The sequence below is a fragment of the Phycodurus eques genome, chromosome 9, assembly GCF_024500275.1.
Source record: "Phycodurus eques isolate BA_2022a chromosome 9, UOR_Pequ_1.1, whole genome shotgun sequence".
Classification (NCBI taxonomy): domain Eukaryota; kingdom Metazoa; phylum Chordata; class Actinopteri; order Syngnathiformes; family Syngnathidae; genus Phycodurus; species Phycodurus eques.
In genome coordinates this window covers 22,143,781-22,165,070 of record NC_084533.1, presented here as the reverse complement: position 1 = coordinate 22,165,070, position 21,290 = coordinate 22,143,781, and the positions used below count along the sequence as shown (strand labels likewise).

Below are 21,290 nucleotides of genomic sequence, written 5' to 3'. Positions count from 1 at the left end.
TTCATACGCGGCGGTGACGCAGAGTAAATGTCTTTTGCGGAGCCGATCGATGATCATTGATCGAATCGGCGAATTATGGCATAAAATGCTAATTATTAAACGATACCGATCAAACTGATCAGATCGATGTAGTCTACTAGCAACGTGACAAGTGGCTGTTAATGGTGAATACTGACACTCCACAGCAGTTTAGTATATTCCTTAGGCTCATAGCAACTTCATCCAAAAAGTCGTGACTCATTGAGTTTTCATGGCCTTAATTGACCAGTGATTTCGCAAGCCGACGTGTGTGCGGCACAGTACGTATACACCTGTACATGTACCTGCTATGTCCTCTGGGCGAGTTAAATAAAAAAAAACATAGGTTCCCTTCAATTATCGGAGTGATCGATTTAGTTTCTGTACCTCAGTAATATGTTTGTTTGCTCTTCCACTAACAAAGCATGTAACCCTCTTTTAAATACGGAAAATAACATACTGTTGTGTTACCCTTTTTGCTGTCCCTAAGTGGCCAATTACCCCACGATCACTAGGTCACTACAACAGAACAAAAAAAAAACCAGAATGTTGTGCTTTGCTTGTGTAGTTTGCTTTGCTTGTGGTTGTTGGTAAAATGTAAATGATTGTGTAGTCCTGTAGTTCTGAACAAAGAATGAACATGAACTAAGATTAGCTAAGATACGAGACTATCGGTCCATATTGAACTCATGTATTGACGTGGATGAATTTGCTTGAATAATACTACTCGTCACTCAGCGAAATATTCGGTATTTCCTGAGTAGTCTTTTGAAGAGTGCAGTCATTTTGCATGGAGATGGAGGGCCCCGATGAAACCGAACTTAATCCTTAAAAACCGTAAGTTTGTGTCATTATCACAACTAACTTTTATATACACAACTGTAATCAATATACTTTGCTATCGACTCAAGATAACAGCTTTCAATATTCACAGCTTTTTCATGATACTTTCCGACAGACCACATACATAAAAACCATCCCTTTAAAAAATGACATTTTTAAAAATATTTTGTCAATTTATGCTAATTAGGGCCTAAATGAGCATCTTCATGAGAAAAAAGGTATGTTCAAAATCGAAGTCAGCATGGCTATTTACTTTAGTGTGGGTATTTTTGTTTATATATGTGGAGAGATAATGACATTATGCTGTTTTACTCTAATTTAAAGGTGTTTTTTTTTTTTGGGGCCATATTTTCTATCGGTGAAAAGCGTTCCCCAAAAAGGACCCCCCCCCCCCCCCCCCCCCCACACACACACACACACACAAAACTCACTTTCTCCGGAAGCCATCATCAGATTTTCAAAATTCTTGGGTGTGTTGTGCTGCGATTGAAGTGGCCATTCTAACCAATCTTGTCACGTTGCTACTGAGACACCATTTAACTAAATGCCTCATTACAAGCTACATTGAAGGGAAATGTGTGACAAGGTTGTAAGAAAAACGTGCAATTTGATGTTAGTGTGTTGTGTTTAAGTGAAGTTTTCAAGAAAAGTTTTTGAACTATATTAAAAAACACTGTCATCAATCGCAAGATGTAATGGCATTATCAACTATGGGTACCCTCTGTATTGTAAGTAGTCAAATGTACTTGTACACAAATTCTCAAAAAGTGGTATTGGTTACAGCTCTAATTTCAAACTCATTTTACATTTACCTTAAAAACAAATGGCTTTCAACTAAGCATGTACAATATTCCCCCACAATCCTCACACTTGATAAGCTGAAAAAATACCCTTTTTCTTTACACGTACTATACGTACATATACTTTAAAACTATGTATGTCTTTGGCCTTTATCCCCTTTTTTGTTCTTTCAGTATATCTAGGAGGTTTACCTTCTCTCACCTTTCTTTTAAAGCCTCACGGAAGCCTGAGAAGGAGCTGGGCATTGCGGCGTTACACAATTTTAATCATATTCTACAGAAAAATTTGCAAATGGGTGTGGGTTGACTGTAATAATGTAAGACAGCAGCACTTTAGCTATGTGGTTGGGTCACAGACTCCAAACTTTGCTCTGTTTCACCCTGCAAAGGCCACTTATCTGTGTACAATATTTAACTACTTCAAACATGCAAGACAAGCGCTTGCTAATGATTGACTTCCTGAAATCCCCCCGAGTGACCTGAGGTCTCTCCCCAGTAACACTCTGGCATCCCAGACTGGCATGTGAATGTAGAACATTGTTCCTTTTCGATTTTTGGCACATGAGGAACCAATCCACTGCCTTCCCTCGGTATGGTGTTCAAGGACAGTCTGCGCAGGAAGTGGGGGAGTAAATATGAGTTAATGTGCGCGTCGATTGACTTGCGGAACGCGTATAATTTGACTAAAGCATGTACGTGAAGGAAACGAGAAAATGTGGTGAGCCTGTTTGTGCAACATCAGCACACTTAAGCTCCAAGGAAGTGTACAGTAGTAAACTCCAGCTACATTTGCCTACACAATGGTACCTTGACTCATAAATGCCACAACATTTCTGACGTGCGAGCTAACTTTTTTTCAGGTGCGAGCAGTCTTTTTTGCTTTGCATTGAGCTAAAATTGGCGTTAACTTCAGATATGCTGCTGCTGGAGTTAAGTGAAAGGGAAAAAAAAAAAGGAGCGCTTAAGATACTGTAATGCCCTCGTTTTTGGGGAAGGAGAGCCACAGTTGCTGATGCACTTTCACCTGTTCATTGAACAGGACCAACAGTCAAACACGAATCACACAAAATGGGAGCACTCACAAAGAGCTTCTGTAGGCCACAACTTACGGCCAAACGCTCACACGCGGATGTAAGGCCTCTTTGTGCTCGCGCCGCCGACAGCGCCTGCATTACATCACATGACCGACGCATTGGGTCACTCGGCTCCTATGCGTCACTTGACGCGCACAGGGCAAAAATTTTTGCTGCGCATAGAATACCGCGGAGCTCATCTCTCGTGATTGGTCCGTTTTAATCACATGCTGTGATGACGTACTCAGCGTTCCACATACCACCTACCCCGCAGCGTTCTTGATCGATTTTGCAGCATAATTAAACGTATCATCTGGTCATCTAGGTCCATGTGTTCTTGCCGACACTGTTCCACGGTCGCCATTGTTGTTGCTTTGTTCCTTGTTACGGAAAGGAAAGTAAAAATGGCTACCGGAAATGGCCATAAAATGGAGAGGAAACTCCACCCTGTGGCGCCCTAGCCATTACCAGCCGTAGCGACACCCCCGACTTGGAGAAGAACTGCAGGACATTTTCAAAATGGTGCGTGTGGGTTGCGCTCAAGTATAAAGGCAAACTGTACGCGGGATAGCCGCAGTGACATTAGCACGGAGTATAAACAAGCCTTTACTGGCTAAGTTTCTGACATGGCTCACTAGGCCACACCCCTTAAAGGTACACAAACAGCACTATTGTTGTTGACGTGCCTTTTGGCTTGTCCCAATGTATAGTAAATTTATAAAATTAAGATTTACATTTTCTTTTATATTTTTGTACACCTTGCTATTTGTCTTTATTACATATTTTCTTTAGGCCAGCTGGAACATAATGGCATTTCAATTCATTTTAATTGGAACATTTTATTTCATATATGAGTAAACTGAGTTACGAACCTGGTCACAGAACAAATTCAACTTGTAAGTCAAGGCAGCATTGTATTAATAATTAAAATGTAAATATACCACTAACTGTGACCTTAACATGCCAGAATATAATTAAAAACTCATTTTACAATATAACACTTTGAAATAAATGGCTTAAAGATGATTTTATTTATAAAGAAAATGCACTGGAAGTGAAGGTGTATGTTGCCTTTGCAACCTGCAATACGTAGCAATTGTTAAACAATGACGAGACATCTGTTGTTTGTTAGCTTTTTAAAAACCACTTAGCAGAGCAAAAACATACATGCGGCAAAGACTGTCTGTAACTTCTGCTAACAACCCAGGCTAAACTTGTCTCCTCCCTGGCATACAAAGAGCTGAGAAGAGTCAAGATAATACTTCCTCGACACCGATTACGACTTTCCAATTAGCCAGGGTTTTGGCGTTATCTTAGGGCATTACAGAATGAGCACAAAAAACGTGATTAGGTAAATTTGTGAATAATAGGTGGTGGTTCACTGTCGTCACTTAGAGAAATCCTCGACAAGGTCATTAGTGAGGGGGCTGTGCATCCACGGGTTTCACTTCCTGCAAACAGAACACACACTCATATTACAAGTGTACGCCAGACGTGTTGTGTAAGTGGATCAGAAGACGAGCCGCTGTCCCCCCGCCCCCCAAAAATAAAATGCGCAACTAATGAGGACACGCACCTTCAGAAGAGTCCCAGTTTCTATTAGCTGTCTCTTACGCCTCCCATTGGGCCCACCGCTGCTGCCAAAATGTAAGATACAGTAGCTCTTGTGTGTGAAGTGCTGTAAAGGTCTGAGCGGGAATAAAAGGGCCTCATGTTTCTCCTTGCAGCATTTCTGAGCCGTGCTCGTGAATAATTGATGCTGTTTAGATCGCACATAGATGCCAGGCTGCTTGGATACGCTGACTGGACAAAACATTAGGCACACGTGCACGATCGCAACAACTGTGAGGGACAAAACTTGAGGGTTGCTAAGGGGTAGAACATTTCTGGTAAATTTCCATAGGAATTTAAAATCATGGGGAATATTCCAGATTGGAAACTTTCCATGGGAATTATGGAAATTAACTCAAAATTGAGGGTAATGTAATGGAACCGTATCATAGTCAAGCATTAATATAATCATTTTGTTTAGTCTTCAGTAGACATCCATGCAAAATTTACAGCGCTCTCTGCACACATGAACGAGCATTACAACTTAAATGCTCCAATTTGTTTTCCCTTCACTCGAGTGGGGGTGCATCCGAAGCTCGCGCAACACTGAGCGTGCAAAAAAAAAAAAAAAGCAGCCAAGCGATTGCTCGTAGCTCGAAAAACGCATGATTTAGGGCCCATTTAAGTCAAGGTACCGCAGTATGCGCATTATATCAGTTTTTTTGTGTCAGGGTTATGCTAAAATATATTTTCCCCAACTGTATTTAAATTCAATAGTAGAAGACAACCTACAATTGTATAAATTCCTGGTCTATTTGTGATTATTCCTATAAATTCCTGTGAATTCTCTTGGAAAGTATCCAACCTGGAAATTTCCCAGAATTTTAAAATACTGTTTGTAACTTAGTATGTCTTGAAAATACCAAATGATTGTTATTATAGCATCAGCAATCTTTTCACAGCCATCACTGAAAGTTCACATACAATATGGTTTGCGCTGGTAAGTTCCTCTCAGCGTGTTGCTAGGTCTAGCAAAGTAAAATGACAATAATGTTTAACATTGAAATCAGCATAATTAATTTAGACACCCAGCTCTGACCTGCACACATCAATCATTAGTACATTGACTCTAGATATTAATTCGACTTTAGTTCCTTACGTCCTTAAATTACTCACACTGTATATCAAATCAACATTCCCCATTGAAATTAATTGCCATCCCTCTGGTATAGTTGTAGTGGATTCTGTAAGACACGATAGAAGAAAATGTAAAGAAATAAAAGTAATTATACTTTTATAAAGTATAATTACTATTCGTGCTGTACTATTTGTGTGTTTATGTGCCTTAAAGGTATGTGGTCTAGTAAGTGACATCAGGAACTGGAATCAAGTTGGCTTGGTCTGGGTGGAAGTTGTGGCATTCAACAGGTCCTTGTGAATAAGCGTGATACTTGATTGTCATTGGACGGTGACAATGTATAAAGAAAATTAAAAAAAATCTACGTTTACAAAAATAACCCGTAATTTTTATTGTCACTGTCAAGAGTTTGCAAGGTTCATCCAGCCTGCGGAAAATGTGATGTTTGCTATACAGTAGTTAGTGCAAGACAAGGAAATTAAGCTTCGTTTTGTGTGTTTGTACATGCACAAATAAACATTTGCAATGTACGTTTTTTTTTTTTTTTTTTTTAAATGGTTAAACAAACACATTCACACATAACAATTACTTCACACTACTGTGTTTAAAAACTAAAACTAATAAGAGCTGTCCATGAAGTCCTATTTTTATTTTAATTTATTGAACCTTTATTAATCCAGGTAGAGTACAGTATTTTCAATGGTAACCTGGCTGTAGACAGCTGAGTAACTAAAGCAAAGACATGTAGAAACTGTATATAGTGGTTTAGTTACAAGTTACTTATTACATTGCAGTACATCATGGTGAATAAAAGGTCCATAAAAGGCATATGAGTGGGTATTTTCTAAAGCTGGAGAACTTGCATGTAAAAAAATGTAATCGCCTGAATGCCAAGACATTGAAGCTTGAGTTACCAGGTACTTGCAATAATTAGATTGAGTAGGTGTCAGTAATGAGCAACATTGTATGTCATCAGCCTCACTTGGTTAAGCTACCCTGAACTAATAGGGGCGATGGGAATACAAACTACATGGGCCACAGGAACCTTTTGCTAACAGGAACTAGTTCCTGGGCTGGTTGGTGGAAGAGGCGCTATTATGTTGTTTAAAAATAAAATCGATTGTGTTCAAGGAAAAAAAAGTTATTTTCCCAAACATAATTCAAAACAATACATTATTGAGCTGTAATTAGCAATGCAACAAGATTTCCCAAATCACAGTCTGTCAAAATGCTGAGCCTCGTAGGAATGGCCACTTTATCCTGAGCACAACGCAGCAAGAATTTGGAAAATCGGGAAAATAAATAGCCTTTTTTGGGTTTTTGTGTGATATCTTTAGAAAATCTTGTCAAATAATGCCTTCAAATTAGAGTAAAACAGTATAATGTGATTCTTTCTCAACATATTTCATCAACCTTTTTGTTTTGTCTGGTACTTGGGGAACCCCTTGCTACTGTAATTGCAATACCGCAATATTTTTGCTCAAGGTTATCATACAATCGGAATCTGACAGAATCCATGCCAAGTGGTAGTGGAAGTACAAAAACTTTAGCTAACTTTAGCTGTTAATTCTGCCTGTGTGTTGGTTGTTTATTCAAAGGCTTAAACATGTTTTCAGCTGCCTCGATACGGTATGTACCTGTTAGTGCGGTCCATCAGTGTTTGGACTACTCTTTCAGTTTCAGGTGGTGTTGTTATTTTTACTCAAAAGCCAGGCAGGATAGAGGAACATTTGTTTCCATCACTCTTCCTGTTTGTTTTGGGCCAACAAAAGACTACCTATAAAGTGGGTTGAACAGTCGTATCGTGACTTTCCCATTTTATCTCAGTGGATGTTCAAAAGCAGAATGTCAACCCTTTATTTTTTTTTCACTTCTCCAAAAGGAATCCTTTTCTTTTTTGACTGACCTGCAGATCTTGTGATGTATCGTACAGAGACAAGTCTGTATTTTCATGTTGTCATTAGTCGCCGGGTTTGGCAGCCACTCCCCAAACTCCCCCGGGGAGTGTGCGGGCCGATTGCGGCTCACTCTTCTTCCTGCTCCGCTTGACTGTCCACAGATGAATGGCTTTGGAAGGCGGGGAATGCGAGGTGGCGTTCAGCCAGCCTTCAGGTTGCTCGTCGCCGTTTAGATGCTTTTTGTCTCGTTCCCCCGTGGCCCCTCCTCAGTCCTTTCTGGGCTTCGTTCCGTCCACTCTTCTGTGTCTGACAAACAAGTGGACACAGGTGGAAAAAGTCCTAGCATACTGTACTTAAATAGAAGTCCAGATACTTGTTAAAAAAAGACCCTGATTAAAGTGGAAGTATGAATTCCATTCCTGTTTTTAAGTAAGTACAGGCAGAATATACAAAAGTAAAAATCTTTGTTTTTTTTTGTTTTTTTTTACAGTCAATTACATGTATATACAATGCCTGTTTTGACAATTTGGCACATGGGGAAAACTGCACACAAAGTAGTTTCTCCCTTTTATCAACTTGCATTGTGCTTTAGGCTTTACACGAGCACCGATCCGATCACAACATGGAGCAGTGTCTATTTAAATGACCTGTTCATTTACTCTATATACTTGTGTACTTAATTGCTCAAAAATATATTTAAAATAAATAATGTATCCTTGTTCATCTATTTATGCCAGTGAGGCATAGTGAGCTTTATCTTGTCAACTCAAACGCGACTGGATACACTCGTTAACGTGGCGACGACAACAAGAGTGGATCGCGCCGACTGTATTATAAGGACAAAATGGGGGAAAACGTGTGTTGGTGGTCACCGCTGCTCAGGAGAGGAAGTTTGTTTAAGGTATGCTTGAGGTATGTTCACGTACTTTTACTACGATACGGCTCACAAGCAGGCAACAAAACGTTATGTCGCTGCCGCCCTTGAGCACGTCTTCATGCGTGTTCTTTGTCGTTGGTTTTCGCTGCTTCTTCATTGGTTTTCGCCACTTCTCCAGGGTCGGCGGACTGTAGGCATCGAAACTGGGAACCGAAATTTCTAAATTTGAACGATTCCGGGAGAATCTGAACATCGGCCCGGGTTCCAATCCGCTCTCGATTCTCAATGCCCAACCCTAATTTTTCCTCACTATTTCACCTCTCTGTGACGCGCATACCAACGGGGCATTTTAAAGCGACTACGCCAGCGGGTTAGCCAAAGGAATAATGCAGTTTCACAGTGTAGGCCAGCTAACTGCATGTCGCAACTGCAACAATAAATACTGATGTCAACGAAGGCGCTCAAGTTCTTATATAGTGGAGGAGAAGTGACTCACGGGGCCCAAGTGCGTCACTGGGGCCCATTTCCCCCCCAGAAAATAGGGAAAAATTCAGAAAAACAGTTTAACACTACATACAGTACATCATAGTTCTCAGTCTTTGCATGTTTTCAGCAATTATCTTCAAACATGGATAATGTATTTCATAAACAAATCTCTGAATTCACGTTACACGCTGTTTAAGCATTTGTACTCCACTGCTTCCCCCAAGCTGTATTGAACGTGTTGCCTGGGCTCTGGAAGTCAGCTGGTGTCGAGTTACTGCTTCTTGGTGCCTCCTGTCACTCAGACCAGGGTGGAGATGGCAACAGCCCCCACCAGAGGTTTGCCTTTTATCCCCCTGTAGGTTTCGGCAGGGGGGGAGGACGAAGGTTCAGTGACCTCCATTTTGTTTATGCACCTGCTCAGAGTCTAACTCCTGTGAGGTCATCCTCAGAGGCGTGGATGTTTGCTTTTTCGAGGCTACCTGTCTACTTGTTGGCCCCACACTGAACTTTGAGCTCTCCAGGAAGTGTTGGCGGTTGTTTATGATTACATTGATAGTTGGTAGTCAACTCCTACAAGGCGTGTCGTATACAACGGCAATTTAAAACAAAGTTGAAGCATGCCATAAGTCTACTAACCTATGCTAATGCAGTCGTTAAGTCCTAATAACAGTAAATATTAGTATGAACAATGTGTATGAAAAATGCCTAACTACTGTAAGTCTAAAACAATCCATTGATAAAAATAAATGTATGTAAAAGAATAACAGTAACTGAGCGTGACGCTTTGTGTTGCGTGACCACGTATTCACACGCCAGCAAACTAGTTCATTGTTCGTAACCTCAAAAGGTTAGAATTGCAGTAAATATTTTGTTAATCTAATAGCATATGTTTTCGGAAACCAAGAAGACCAAGAAGTTGCTCGGCGAACTCGTTAATTGCTCACCCTTTTAACCTTGAAATGTCATAATTACATTCAATATTTTATTAGCATAATAGCATAATTGATAGTTATTTTTTATGTTTTGCTGCATGCTTTGAATGAGATCAGAAGTGGCTAAATCAGGTGGAAAAAGGAATTTGTACCCATGGCTGCCGCAGTCTAGCACTAACCTACACTGTCATAATTTCAGTAAATGTTTGTATCAGTAACATTTTAACTAGTGAAGCACTAAATGTTAAGTAGCAAAACTTTGACACTAGTTGTACTAGTAGCACACAGTTGTCAACTAGTGCACAATCATTAAGTAGTAACATGTAGTGAGTGACATCCAATGAGAACGTAGTTAATGAGTCGGCTCAGGGGGCGCCATTCATCAACAACCGCAATTGGATTTGTGCTCTTATGACAAATGACCATGCATTAAATATTGTTAGTGGTCTTCCTGGCTCCCCCACCCTTTTTTAAATCTTTTTTTTTCTCCATTGAACCATGCTGAAGAGCCTGTATTGAACTTCATTAATTTGTGTAATTAATTGCCTGTTATGGGACATCGCCGCTTACTTTAGCCAGATCTGTGATAAACCATCTGTTCTGAGGGTCATTAATCAATGCAGGGATTCATTCAACTTTCCGTTTTTCGTTTTATGCTCCGTTCTGAAAGGCATTTTCCATAAAATCCAAAAAAACACTGCATTTATGACCCCTTAAAATAAAATATGATAATCAAAACCACTTTTTTTGTGAATGGTATCCATCCATTTTCTAGAGTAGTTGTCCTCATTTGAGTATGTGGGGAAAAGAGAACCTATCCCCGCTGACTTTAGGAGCGAGGTGGGATACACCCTGGACTGGTCACTGGTATATTGCAGGGCACAAGAAGACAAAAAAAAAAGTTTTCTATAGCATTTGTCTTCATTAGAGTCATGGGTGAGATAGAGCCTATCCCATCTGACTTTGGGTACGTTCTTCGGAAATTCACTCCAAGCGCGCTCTATACGCTACAGAGCGTTCGGAAACTCAGAGTTGTTGGAGTGGGCCGTTCAGTTATTCAGATCGCCACGCGCGCCGCCGCTCTGACTGAGCAGCCGGATCATCAGGCAGGACGGGATGTTTACAGGCAGAACTGAGACATTCATTCATTAAAATCCCTAAATTCATAGAAAATGGAGCGCATGCTGCCTTTCTGAACACCTCTCTCAGAGTGCAGTGAGAGCGTTAGATTGAATTTTCAAATGTACCCTTGTGCGAGAGGTGGGGTACATCTTGGACTGGTCGCCGGTCATTTGCAGGGAACATATTGTCACTTTTGGGCAGACTCTTTACATGTCCAAAACTTTTTTTTTTTTTTTCCTTTCAGGAGATTTAAAAAAAAAAAATTTTAAAAATAAATTTCGATCTCACTTTTCCTCAGTAGGCTGACAAGGTGTGTGTGTGTGTGTGTGTGTGTGTGTGTGTGTGTGTGTGTGTGTGTGTGTGCGCGCGTGTATATTTTACGTATATCACATTCACCAGATTGTTATCCTACAAAAATGGAGAACATGACATCATGGTTGAAGAGCTTCTTTCGGGAGAGTTTTGGCTGACATCAGTTTTTTCTTTTTCAGAGTACAGCCGCTTTGAGTCCAAGATCCACGACCTGAGGGAGCAGATGATGAACAGCAGCATGAGCTCAGGATCCGGTTCCCTGCGCACCAGTGAGAAACGCTCCATCTATGTCAGGTAAAGCTGGAGGCTCCATTTACAACCTCAGCTGGAGGCTCCACTTACAACCTCAGCTTAATACAAAATATTAAGATGAGGTTGTATATATAAATATTCACTTTTTTGTTCCCTCATTAACGCTGACTTTAATATGACTTTATTATGAAAAATACTCTTGAGTCTTTGTTCTTGTAAATACAACTTTATTCTCATAAGGCCGGTTGCACACAGAGTAATACAGCTAAGCACAACTGAACTGGACAATTGCGGAAAAAAATAGTCGGCAACTGACACCTGCACACTAGGTGACCTAACTGCAACCCCTGGTTTTCTTATTGGGAAGCATTTTAGATTGCCACACATACTGCTGCTTTTATTTAGTTTTTTTGTTTTTTTAATTGAACCACAAACAACATGCCGTGATTATTAAGGAAGAAGCAGATTTCCCTGGCCGCTCTAGCTCCAGTATATTATATTACAAAGAGAGGAAACGGTTTACGTAAAGGAGAGTGTGGATATTTGAGAGGCTGTTGGCAAGAATCACCCCATTCATCAACTGCACTGGTGCATTTCGGTGACAGAGACTCAGCGTTTCGCTTTTTAGCCACAGGTACATATGAAATTGCAAATATACCAAATTTTATTGTAAAACAAACAAACATTTTACATATACTCGACTGTATTGGTTTGGCTTAGCGGGGGCCAGCTGGAGTTTGCTTCATACCCGAAAACATTACGACTTCTTTGGCAAAAAAATAGGCAACATTTAATTCCTACAGCATTTAGTTTTTCATAGTTAAGTTTACTTGCCATTTGATTACGAAGGCTCAAAGGCCATTACAAAAAGGACACCGACCTTGCGCAAGGTTACCCACAAAGTTTGACACACCCTGCTCTACATACACATAGTACTTTAACCTACATAACCACCAGCAGTAAAGGTTACACTAAGCAAATGGAAACCCTGCAACGCCACAAACCCTCACCTCTCAGTTAAAAATAATCGCTTCAAGAGCAACTGAGCTGTTGCATGTTTTAGGAACAACACCTCTCCATTGAGAACATTCCACAAGAGTGTGCTGGAAAGCCAGTCCAAGCTTGTGTCAGGCTCTTCCACAATGCATGCATGTGGATTATAGTTGTAGTGAAAAGAGGCTCCGTCATCCATGACTTGAGGCCATTCAGTCACATGCATTCTTCAGTTCACAAACCAAAACTTTCAAAGCTAAATTTAAGATGCATTAATCAAATTTTTATTAGTTCATTTAACTGTTTTTGATATTTATTTACTATGTTAGGTTAGGGCTAAGTAAAAGTATTGATTCATCAATGCATTGTAATACTTGCCCCTATGATTCAATATCGATTCAGCAAATCCTCTGAATTGATTCTCCTCCTGGCCAGTGGGAGGCGCATTTCGTGTGATTCACCTTGTATGGACTCTATCCATACAAGGTGAATCTCCGCACTCTATCAAACAATAACAAAATGGCAACTAAAGCAAGCAGCTGCACGGCAGCGAGTATCAAGTGACTATTTTAAATCTCATGCTGGGGTCATTTTGGATTCCCTTTAAATCTGGAACACGGAAATGGACAAAAGACACTCGAACCACCACATGCAATACCAACACAAAATTGTTTGATGTCTGCACCCCGAAGCTTTACACAGTTAAAGCAGTGTGTTTGGAGTCAGAAGTCCAGAAGAAAGAGTGGCTCTTTGGTGGTGGTTGGACTTGCAGAGTGACTGACCCATACATATGTAACTATCACTTTTCATTTCATTTCTAACAAGTCAGAATTAGTGTCAAATGTTCTGTAGACTAGAGAGCCCTGCAACGGAAGCCAGACAGGGAGCAATATAGCAAACGTGTTGATACAGGCAATAAGTGAATAAATTGGGTTTGACGAAGAAAGTACCGGCAATTGTCACAATGCTGAAAACATGCTACTTAATTTCACTGGACAGAAAATAAACACTGCATAACTTTAAAAAACGGAATTAATCCATCAAATGTAATATTTTAGCTTGGATTAAAAGTAAAATGATTCATTTAGTGTATCCTGAAAGTTTAACCTAAAAGTTTTTATTTCATGTAAACCATGTTTGAATGTTGGAACAAACATTACCAGTGTTAGCCAAAATGTTAGCTCTCTTGCTAACTTAGCTTAGTTAAGTTTTAAAGCACCACAGCAAGTTTCAGTGCTCATACACATTCACACACACATACAAACTTCAGTAAAAGCACAAGCTATTACCCTTATTTCATAATTTTTCATGGCGCCTTTCTGGTTTATCTGAAAGAAATATAAACATTTAAGCAGTAGCTCCTCCCGCCCCCAGTAGGCTAGAGTCTACTTGGCCTGCACTCTCAGGACAATAATGCATCGGATTTGAGGGATGAATATCACGTCCAGTGAGGGACAGCTGCGTTTAAAAACGAATGACTTTAAACAAGCCGTAACGTCACTTAAATGCAAGGTTTATTAATTTTTCTTATCAATGTCGTTGTTCCTTCCGTCCAAATCCACAATGCATGCGCAAATCTCATTAAATTATATTAAATCATTTGGTCAAAATTATATATTTCAGTTTGGTCGCAATTTGTAAATTTAAATTACAGTAAAATAACATTTAAAAACATTTGAATCACAAACAAAAAAAATTCAATAATTTGAATTGAATAAATAAATCTGACAGCTTTGTATTTTTTCTTAAAAACACTGCAAATAATAATAGTAGCCCCAACACCAATAAGTAAGGTCCGTTTTCAGTTCAAAACAATGTTGTGTAAATGGCCCCTTACATTCAAAGTCCTTATTTAATGCTCAAAATGTGTCTCACCTCCACCCTTACAAACCCACCTAGAGTATGACAGCATTGTAGACTGACAGTGGTTGTTGTCATAATACAAGCCCTTCAACCAACCCCAAACATGTTTGTGGAAGTATTGAGTCATGCTGGACGTCAAGGTGATCAAAGTGAAAGCGCTCTGTGATGCAACCCCACTACGCCCAGGTTATTTGAGTCCCCCCCTGCACTGAACTCTGCCCCACCATGAACACGACTAGATTGAGTCTTTCCAGTCTTTGTATACGGGCTCGTATGAGAGACAAGTAGGGCCTAGCCTGTTCCTGTGTGGCTGACTAAGACCGCAGCAATGTTGTCAAAGCCGTCTCGCTATCCAGCTGATGCATGTCCTCCCAGCCCAGCCTCAGGAATGTGGAGGCGTTAAGCCTGCAAGGTGAGCTTTGAAGCGGGGAAAACTCAACCAAACAACCTGTAAACCAGCAACACGCGTCTTTACCACTGTTAAAGTGGCTTGGGGTCTGATAGTGTCTCTTCAGTTGTCCTGTCACAGTTTGTGGTATTCTCAAGAAGCAGTCTTGTATTTTTCTTTACTCGCTTCTAGAGGTGGACCGGTTTATGAAAACCGTCCAAACCCTTCGGTTTGACTGTTTCACTTCCGTTCGTGTGTCCCGTTGTGAGTTTTGTGAACTATTCCATCCCTACTCGCATTATTTTGTAGTTAACACACAGAGGTAACATGGCATCATATGCATATATCCACCAGACTCTACGTTCTTCTTCAGCTCTTACTTCTTTGTCTCCTATTTACTGTATGTGCTCCTTTTACATAGTGGCTCTAGTGTTCTGACTGAGACACCACATAACTGAAATGCCGTGTGCTACAGAATACATTTAAGTAAAATGTTTGTCAAGACTGTTAGAAAAATGTAATTATGTATGATGTTAAAATGTCTGCAATGACATTTCACTTTAAAAGCTTCTATTTGAGGGAAACTTGTGCTGTGGTCAAGAAAAGTTTGTTTCTTTGAACAATATTTGATTAAAATGAAACATTTTCATCACAATTGCAATACATTGTCAAGTATCAGCAAGTACTCATATGTAAGTATTAGTACTCATAGTCTGTCTGAAAAAAGTGGTAGCACAGCATCCACAGTTTTAAATGTTTGTTTTCAAATGTTCTGTATAAATACATTTGGATTGGAAAGTCTTATAGGTCAAGTTGAGCAGAAACCTGTTAAACAGGTATGAATAGTGCAGTCTTGTGACATGGCACGTTTAGAGTAGTTATAATGGGAGTGTAGCATTGTTAGGTGCGTGTGCTTTACAAAAGGGTTCTGATGTATTTTTCCACCTGCTGATTACATCCCTCACGGGCCTTATTTATTGTGGTGGGGGGGGGTTAAAAAGTGAGCATCCAACAAATAAGTAATTGTGATGAGAAATCAGTCCAACAATAGCTGAACCGCATTACAACCTCCTTTAAAGTTACAGATACACTATTTGGCAATCCAGGTCCAAAACACAAAAAAATTAAGGATCCTTTTTTTCTTTGTAGAGCTTTGTTCGACTATGACCGGACGAGGGACAGCTGCCTGCCCAGCCAAGGGCTAAGCTTCTCCTACGGCGACATCCTCCATGTCATCAATGCTTCTGATGACGAGTGGTGGCAGGCCAGGCTGGTGACGCCTCACGGGGAGAGCGAGCAGATCGGGGTCATTCCCAGCAAGAAAAGGTATATTTGCTCTTGGTTTGTAAAGGAAATGATTAAAAGAAGAATTCAAAAATGAAGATATGAAAATCCACTTAACAAAAAGCAGAATAAATGACAAGAGTAAAAATAACAAAAAGTTAAAATCACAAAAAAAGCAAGAAATATCTACAAATGTTCCACAGAAGTTGGGACGTTGTGTAAAACAAATAAAAACATAATACAATGATTTGCAAATCCATTTAAACCTACATTCAATTGAATACACTACAAAGAAAATATATTTAATGTTCCAACTGATGTTTGTTTTTTTATTTTTATATTAATTAATTAATTTATTTATTTTTTGCAAATATTCTCTAATTTTGATTTTGTTACATTCTAAAATGTCACCCAAAAAACAAATATCCCTAGCTTTTTGTGAGTTGTGTAGTTAGCCTCAAGACCATTCAGAGCTTCGTAGACAAACATTTTAAAATCTATTTGTCTCACAGGAAGTCAGTGAAAAAAAGTGTGGGGGGGGGCAATTTGATGTGATTCAGTATCATTCTAGACCAGTTCCAGCTGTCAGATCAATCCCCCCCCACTTCTTTCCTCTCCCCCAGACTCATAAAAATCCTGTTACAATAGTAACATAACGTGTGAACCATCTTTTCTGTGTCGTGTTTGAACAGAAAATCTTTTATAAATGATTGATTTTATAATGTTCTTCAGGTGGTAATAAGCAGACTTAGTCCCGCTTTATACTCTTAATACCGCATGACAGCAACACTTTTTCTTTAACTTATTCTTCCTAGAGTGGAGAAGAAGGAGCGGGCCAGGTTAAAAACAGTCAAGTTCCACGCCCGGACTGGCATGATTGAGTCGAACAGGGTAAGTCAATTAAGAAGTTGGGTAGGAACGCTACCAAACCCAACACAAGGAGCCTTTATGTTATCACAATACTGCGACAGACGAGTCACACTGTAGTGCATATGCTAATACTGTACTTTCCAAATAATGGAGGGGCCATTAGTTGAGTAGATGCTGTGTGCGAACTAGTTGCTGGGTCTTTCGTTCACTTGAACTAATTAACGGCACAGGAAAAAAAGAACATTCGGAACCGCCTCAGTTCATACACTACTGTACAAACACATTAGTTGGCAGCTCAAAACTGCAGCACAAACACGTGTAAAGAGTCTCCTGAAAGGGGAATCAAACCATTCCCTGATGACCTGACATTATAACCAAATAACAAATGTGTACGCCCCTATTAAAAGCCATTTGATATCCAGCTTGAACTCCATGGACTCTTGCGCTGTTTATCCTCACTAGTAAGACAATAGTGCACCAGTACGACGACAGTGCCTTACTAGTTACCACCCAAAATTCATCAAAACTGCTTTCCATTAAACCGCCTGAGTACTTAATCAATATCCTTGATATCCCACTTAAGGTCAATGCTTTTTGTCCTCACTCATAAGATATTTCAGTGCACTAGTAGAATAACAGTGTCTTATAAGTAATGTTTTTTCCACTAGTAGTGCCATTATAAAATAAATTATCGAATGGCTTCCAATGAAACTGTTAGACCATTTATTCGATATCTATTGGATATTGATGTCCATCTGAAAAGCCATGTTCTTGTACACTCTTTGTCCACACCAGTAGGGACAACTTTGGCATACTAGTAGGACAACTACATGTTACCAGTGAGGCAAAACTGTTCACTAGTTTACAACTGCATGCTACTAGTGCTATTCATGAAATGATAAAATTCTGCTAGTTAACATTTAGCACTTCACTAGTATTGCTATTAGCATGCAGGTGTCAACTAGTGTACAGTTTTGTATCGCTATATAACATGTAGCTTATTGAAATAACCTCAACAAAGGACACTTTTAGTGCGTGACACATGCCTACTAGTTGGGCCAGGCAGTTTAACTAGTGCATCGTGGTTTAGTCGTAAGGTTTAATTGCAAAGTAGTAGGCTGAAAGTGGCACTAGTAGTGGATTAAAACTTTACTAATGAGGCAGTCGTTCTACTAGTGCACTGAATTTTCTTGCTAGTGAGGACGAAGAGTGCACTAGTAAGTGAACCTTTAGTTGGATATCAAGGATATGAATAAATTCTCAAATGGCAAAAACTATGCACTAGTTGATAACTGTGTGCTACTAGTACTACGAGTGAAATTATCCTATTCTACTAATTCTCTAAATTCTACTAGTTACCAATTCACTAGTTGTACTAATGGCATGCAGATGTTTACTAGTTGGGCCTAGTAGTAGTAGTAGTTTACCAGTAAAGGTTAATTGCGTACTAGTTTTGTTCTATCTTATGTACAGTAGTTTGTTACAGCTGTGGCTGATGTCTTTTTAATTTTTTTATTTTTTTGAATGTGCTTTACAAATAAAGTTGAGTTGAGCACTAGGCTAAAATTGGCTGTAGTAAAAAAAAAAAAAAACCTACATGTAAAATTTGTTCTACTAGTGTGCCCTATTCATTCTAATAGTATGCCAAAGAGTATACTAGTACTTGAACCTTAAGCTGTATATCCTATAACGTTCTCTGTCCAAATTTAAATTGAATATTTTTTCACAGAGCGAAACTATTGGTCTGTCCCCACTTGTTTATTTATTTATTTTTTACAAATTGTTGACCAATGTTAAGAATAGCTAACGTAATAAATGGTGATGCACCGAAATGCAAGTTCTTGGCTGAAACCGAAAACGGGGGAAACAGGTGCCGAAAAACAAAATGCAGGAGAAAAAAATATGCCAATGATTAGTTAAATTGCAATTATGGCTATGACTGTGTACTAACCTCACTAAAAGCAAAGCATTGCATTTGCATAAATTAATATTAACACTTCGAAGAATAAATCTATTACAAAATGAAACTACTCATTTAGTACTGTCATATCAACAATGCACAGATATGGCTGGGCGATATGAAAAAAAAACAGTTATACGATTATTTCCCCTATCAGTCTATCGATGTACTGTATATCAAGATAAACAAATCAGAATTAAATGCTTCTAAAATTAAATCTTAAATGCTCCCTGTTACTCTAAACCTTTAGATTTAAATATGTTCTGTCAAAAGTTGAACATGAATTGGAACATTAGAATTGTGTAAGACAAAATGTATATATTCATAAACGTATAATCTGGCCATACAAAAGCTTTCAAGTTTTCCAATTCCAATTTATGCTCAAGGAGTTGATAACAAGGGTCCCTTAATTTAATAATTCACTTGAATTCCTTATTTTCAATCGTGCTTATTGGTAGCATCTCTTTTGCAATCCAATTTGTGTGTTGTTTTCAGACCGGGGTGCACGCTACTGTTGTTTTTCTTTTTTTTAAGACTTAACAAAACTAAAATAACTCCACACTGCTGAACTTTTCGGCCCTTTCTTGTCAACTATGGCTACGTTCACACGGCAGGGCATGATGTCCAGTTCAGATTTTTTTGTTAAATCCAATCTTTTTATCTAGTCGTTCACGTTACTAAAACAAATGTGACTTCTACTATGGACGGAATGAGTCCGTGATGTCACACACTTGCGCACAAAACAGGACGTCACATTACGGATGTGCACAAACACGAGGCGCTGTGTTTATTGAAGTAAATATGGCCCCTCGCCTAGGTCTCGTCATGAGGCATTTGTGGTAGTTTCAAGGATTTTGTGCAACAGAGCCAACATTTTATCAGTTTGAAGCAACTTATTTCGTCACGGTTTTCTGCTCCTTCGTCTGCTGTTGCTTTTATGGCATGTTTATTTTGTCAAACAATTGTGACGTTTGTCACATTTTGATGACTTTAAGGTTCGATGAGTGTGACTTGCCACTGCTAATGTGCTGTGTGCGTCAACCTAACTTTGCATAGTTATATTGGTTCAGCGTGGAGCAGCTCATATTATTATTGGCTATTCGTATTGTCTGTCTGAACATGAACGGACTGTCGTAGCCATAGCTGCTAAACAGCGAGACTGAGATGCCCACCTTGTCGTTGGTGGCAACTCCGAGCTGTATCCAGAGAAGCATGCCATGGCCGCGGTTTTTGCCGGCGTCGTTACAACTTAGTGTTTCGGCCGAGAACCAATATGCACTTTTGGCCCTATTTCGGCCAAAAAATTGGTGCATCACTAATAATAAATGATGAAACAAATTTTTTATTACACCCCCGGCCACCATATGAGGAAATGGGTTAGATGAAATGTCTATTGTAATGACCAGCGATGTATTGAACTTTTGTGTATTTTCTAAACAGAAGCTGCCTGTGTCTGTACATGAATACGCTTTTCATTTCCACCCGTTACCTTGTCATTTTCATTATTATGATTTGATGTTTGCCAGACATTCCATTTTATTGTTTTGCATGCGTGTTGAGTACCGTCATTGAAATCCATTCTGTTTTTTTGTGTTTGCCCTCTCATCTCCCCCTCCCCGCCACCCTTCCTCCTCCCACGCCTCCCTCGCCGACAAAGCAGCCAGTCAAAGTAAAGCGCAAAAAAAGCTTCAACCTGTCGCGAAAGTTCCCGTTTTACAAGAGCAAGGAGAATATTGTGCAGGAGTTGGTGGAGTCTGAACGTGAGTACCAGCTCTGTGAAGCAAACAAGGGGGGGAGGGGGAAATGGGTAAGGTCATGTTGCTTTCATCCTTTCTTTTCCTCTTTTCACGCTTATGTTCTGTCTCTTCATCCTTCCTTCCTCCCTTCCGCTCACCTCCACGGACACTATGCTCTCATCCCTCTCACAGAGGTGGACCACATGGCAGAGGTGGCACAATTTTAGGACAGGGGACTTGCTTGGCTAAAACTTTGGAAAGATTCGACTTGACTTTCTTGAATTACATGACCTGACAGGTTTTGCCTGTCTACATTTGGAAAATCTGCAGTTTTCAAGAAGTCAGGATCATGGAGAGAGCTCTGAAGATTATTACATCTGGATTTCAGTATTATGTTTGATAAAATTATGGGGGGGAAAAATGGCAACATGCAAGGTTTTTAACTGATGAATAAGAATTGGATGAACAAGCAATTAAGGGGAAAATTATATCACATTCCCTCAGCTCTATCATGTCAACATTTTGCAGACTGGTCCCATGCACCTTATTTTGGAGCGTCAGACCACACGGAAATCATGGCCTCCTTTATTTCTGTACCTTTTAAAATAAAAAAAGAAATAAATACTTGTACACATACAGTACTATGTTTAATATTTTTCGTAATTTGGCAAGCCTGCTTTGCCTTGTTTGCTTTATTGTGGATAATACCGGAAAAGGGAATTTCCCTTGTGGATGAATTAAGTATTTATCTTATGTCGGTTATACGTTTAATTGAGAAGACAAAATAAGACACAATACGGAGATTCTGTGACTGGGAATGTTGTGGCCGTCAGGCAGAGAGTTTTTATTTCACAAATCGATACTATTGGTCAGTGCTCGTCTGTTATTTTTATA

At 39.5% G+C, this 21,290-nt stretch overlaps 1 protein-coding gene across 7 annotated transcripts in view; it reads left to right on the top strand.

Moving 5' to 3' along the window:
* Positions 1–21,290, top strand: part of dlg3 (discs, large homolog 3 (Drosophila)) — a 132,905-nt gene that overhangs the window by 98,396 nt on the left and 13,219 nt on the right. For 4 of the 7 annotated variants that reach the window (XM_061686314.1, XM_061686312.1, XM_061686316.1 and 1 more), the window contains 4 exons: positions 11,230–11,344; positions 15,696–15,872; positions 16,646–16,721; positions 20,318–20,420. In XM_061686314.1, the coding sequence (XP_061542298.1) occupies positions 11,230–11,344; positions 15,696–15,872; positions 16,646–16,721; positions 20,318–20,420 (471 nt within the window). The remainder of the gene's footprint in view (positions 1–11,229; positions 11,345–15,695; positions 15,873–16,645; positions 16,722–20,317; positions 20,421–21,290) is intronic. The other 3 variants (XM_061686315.1, XM_061686317.1, XM_061686313.1) reach the window with 2 other exon arrangements.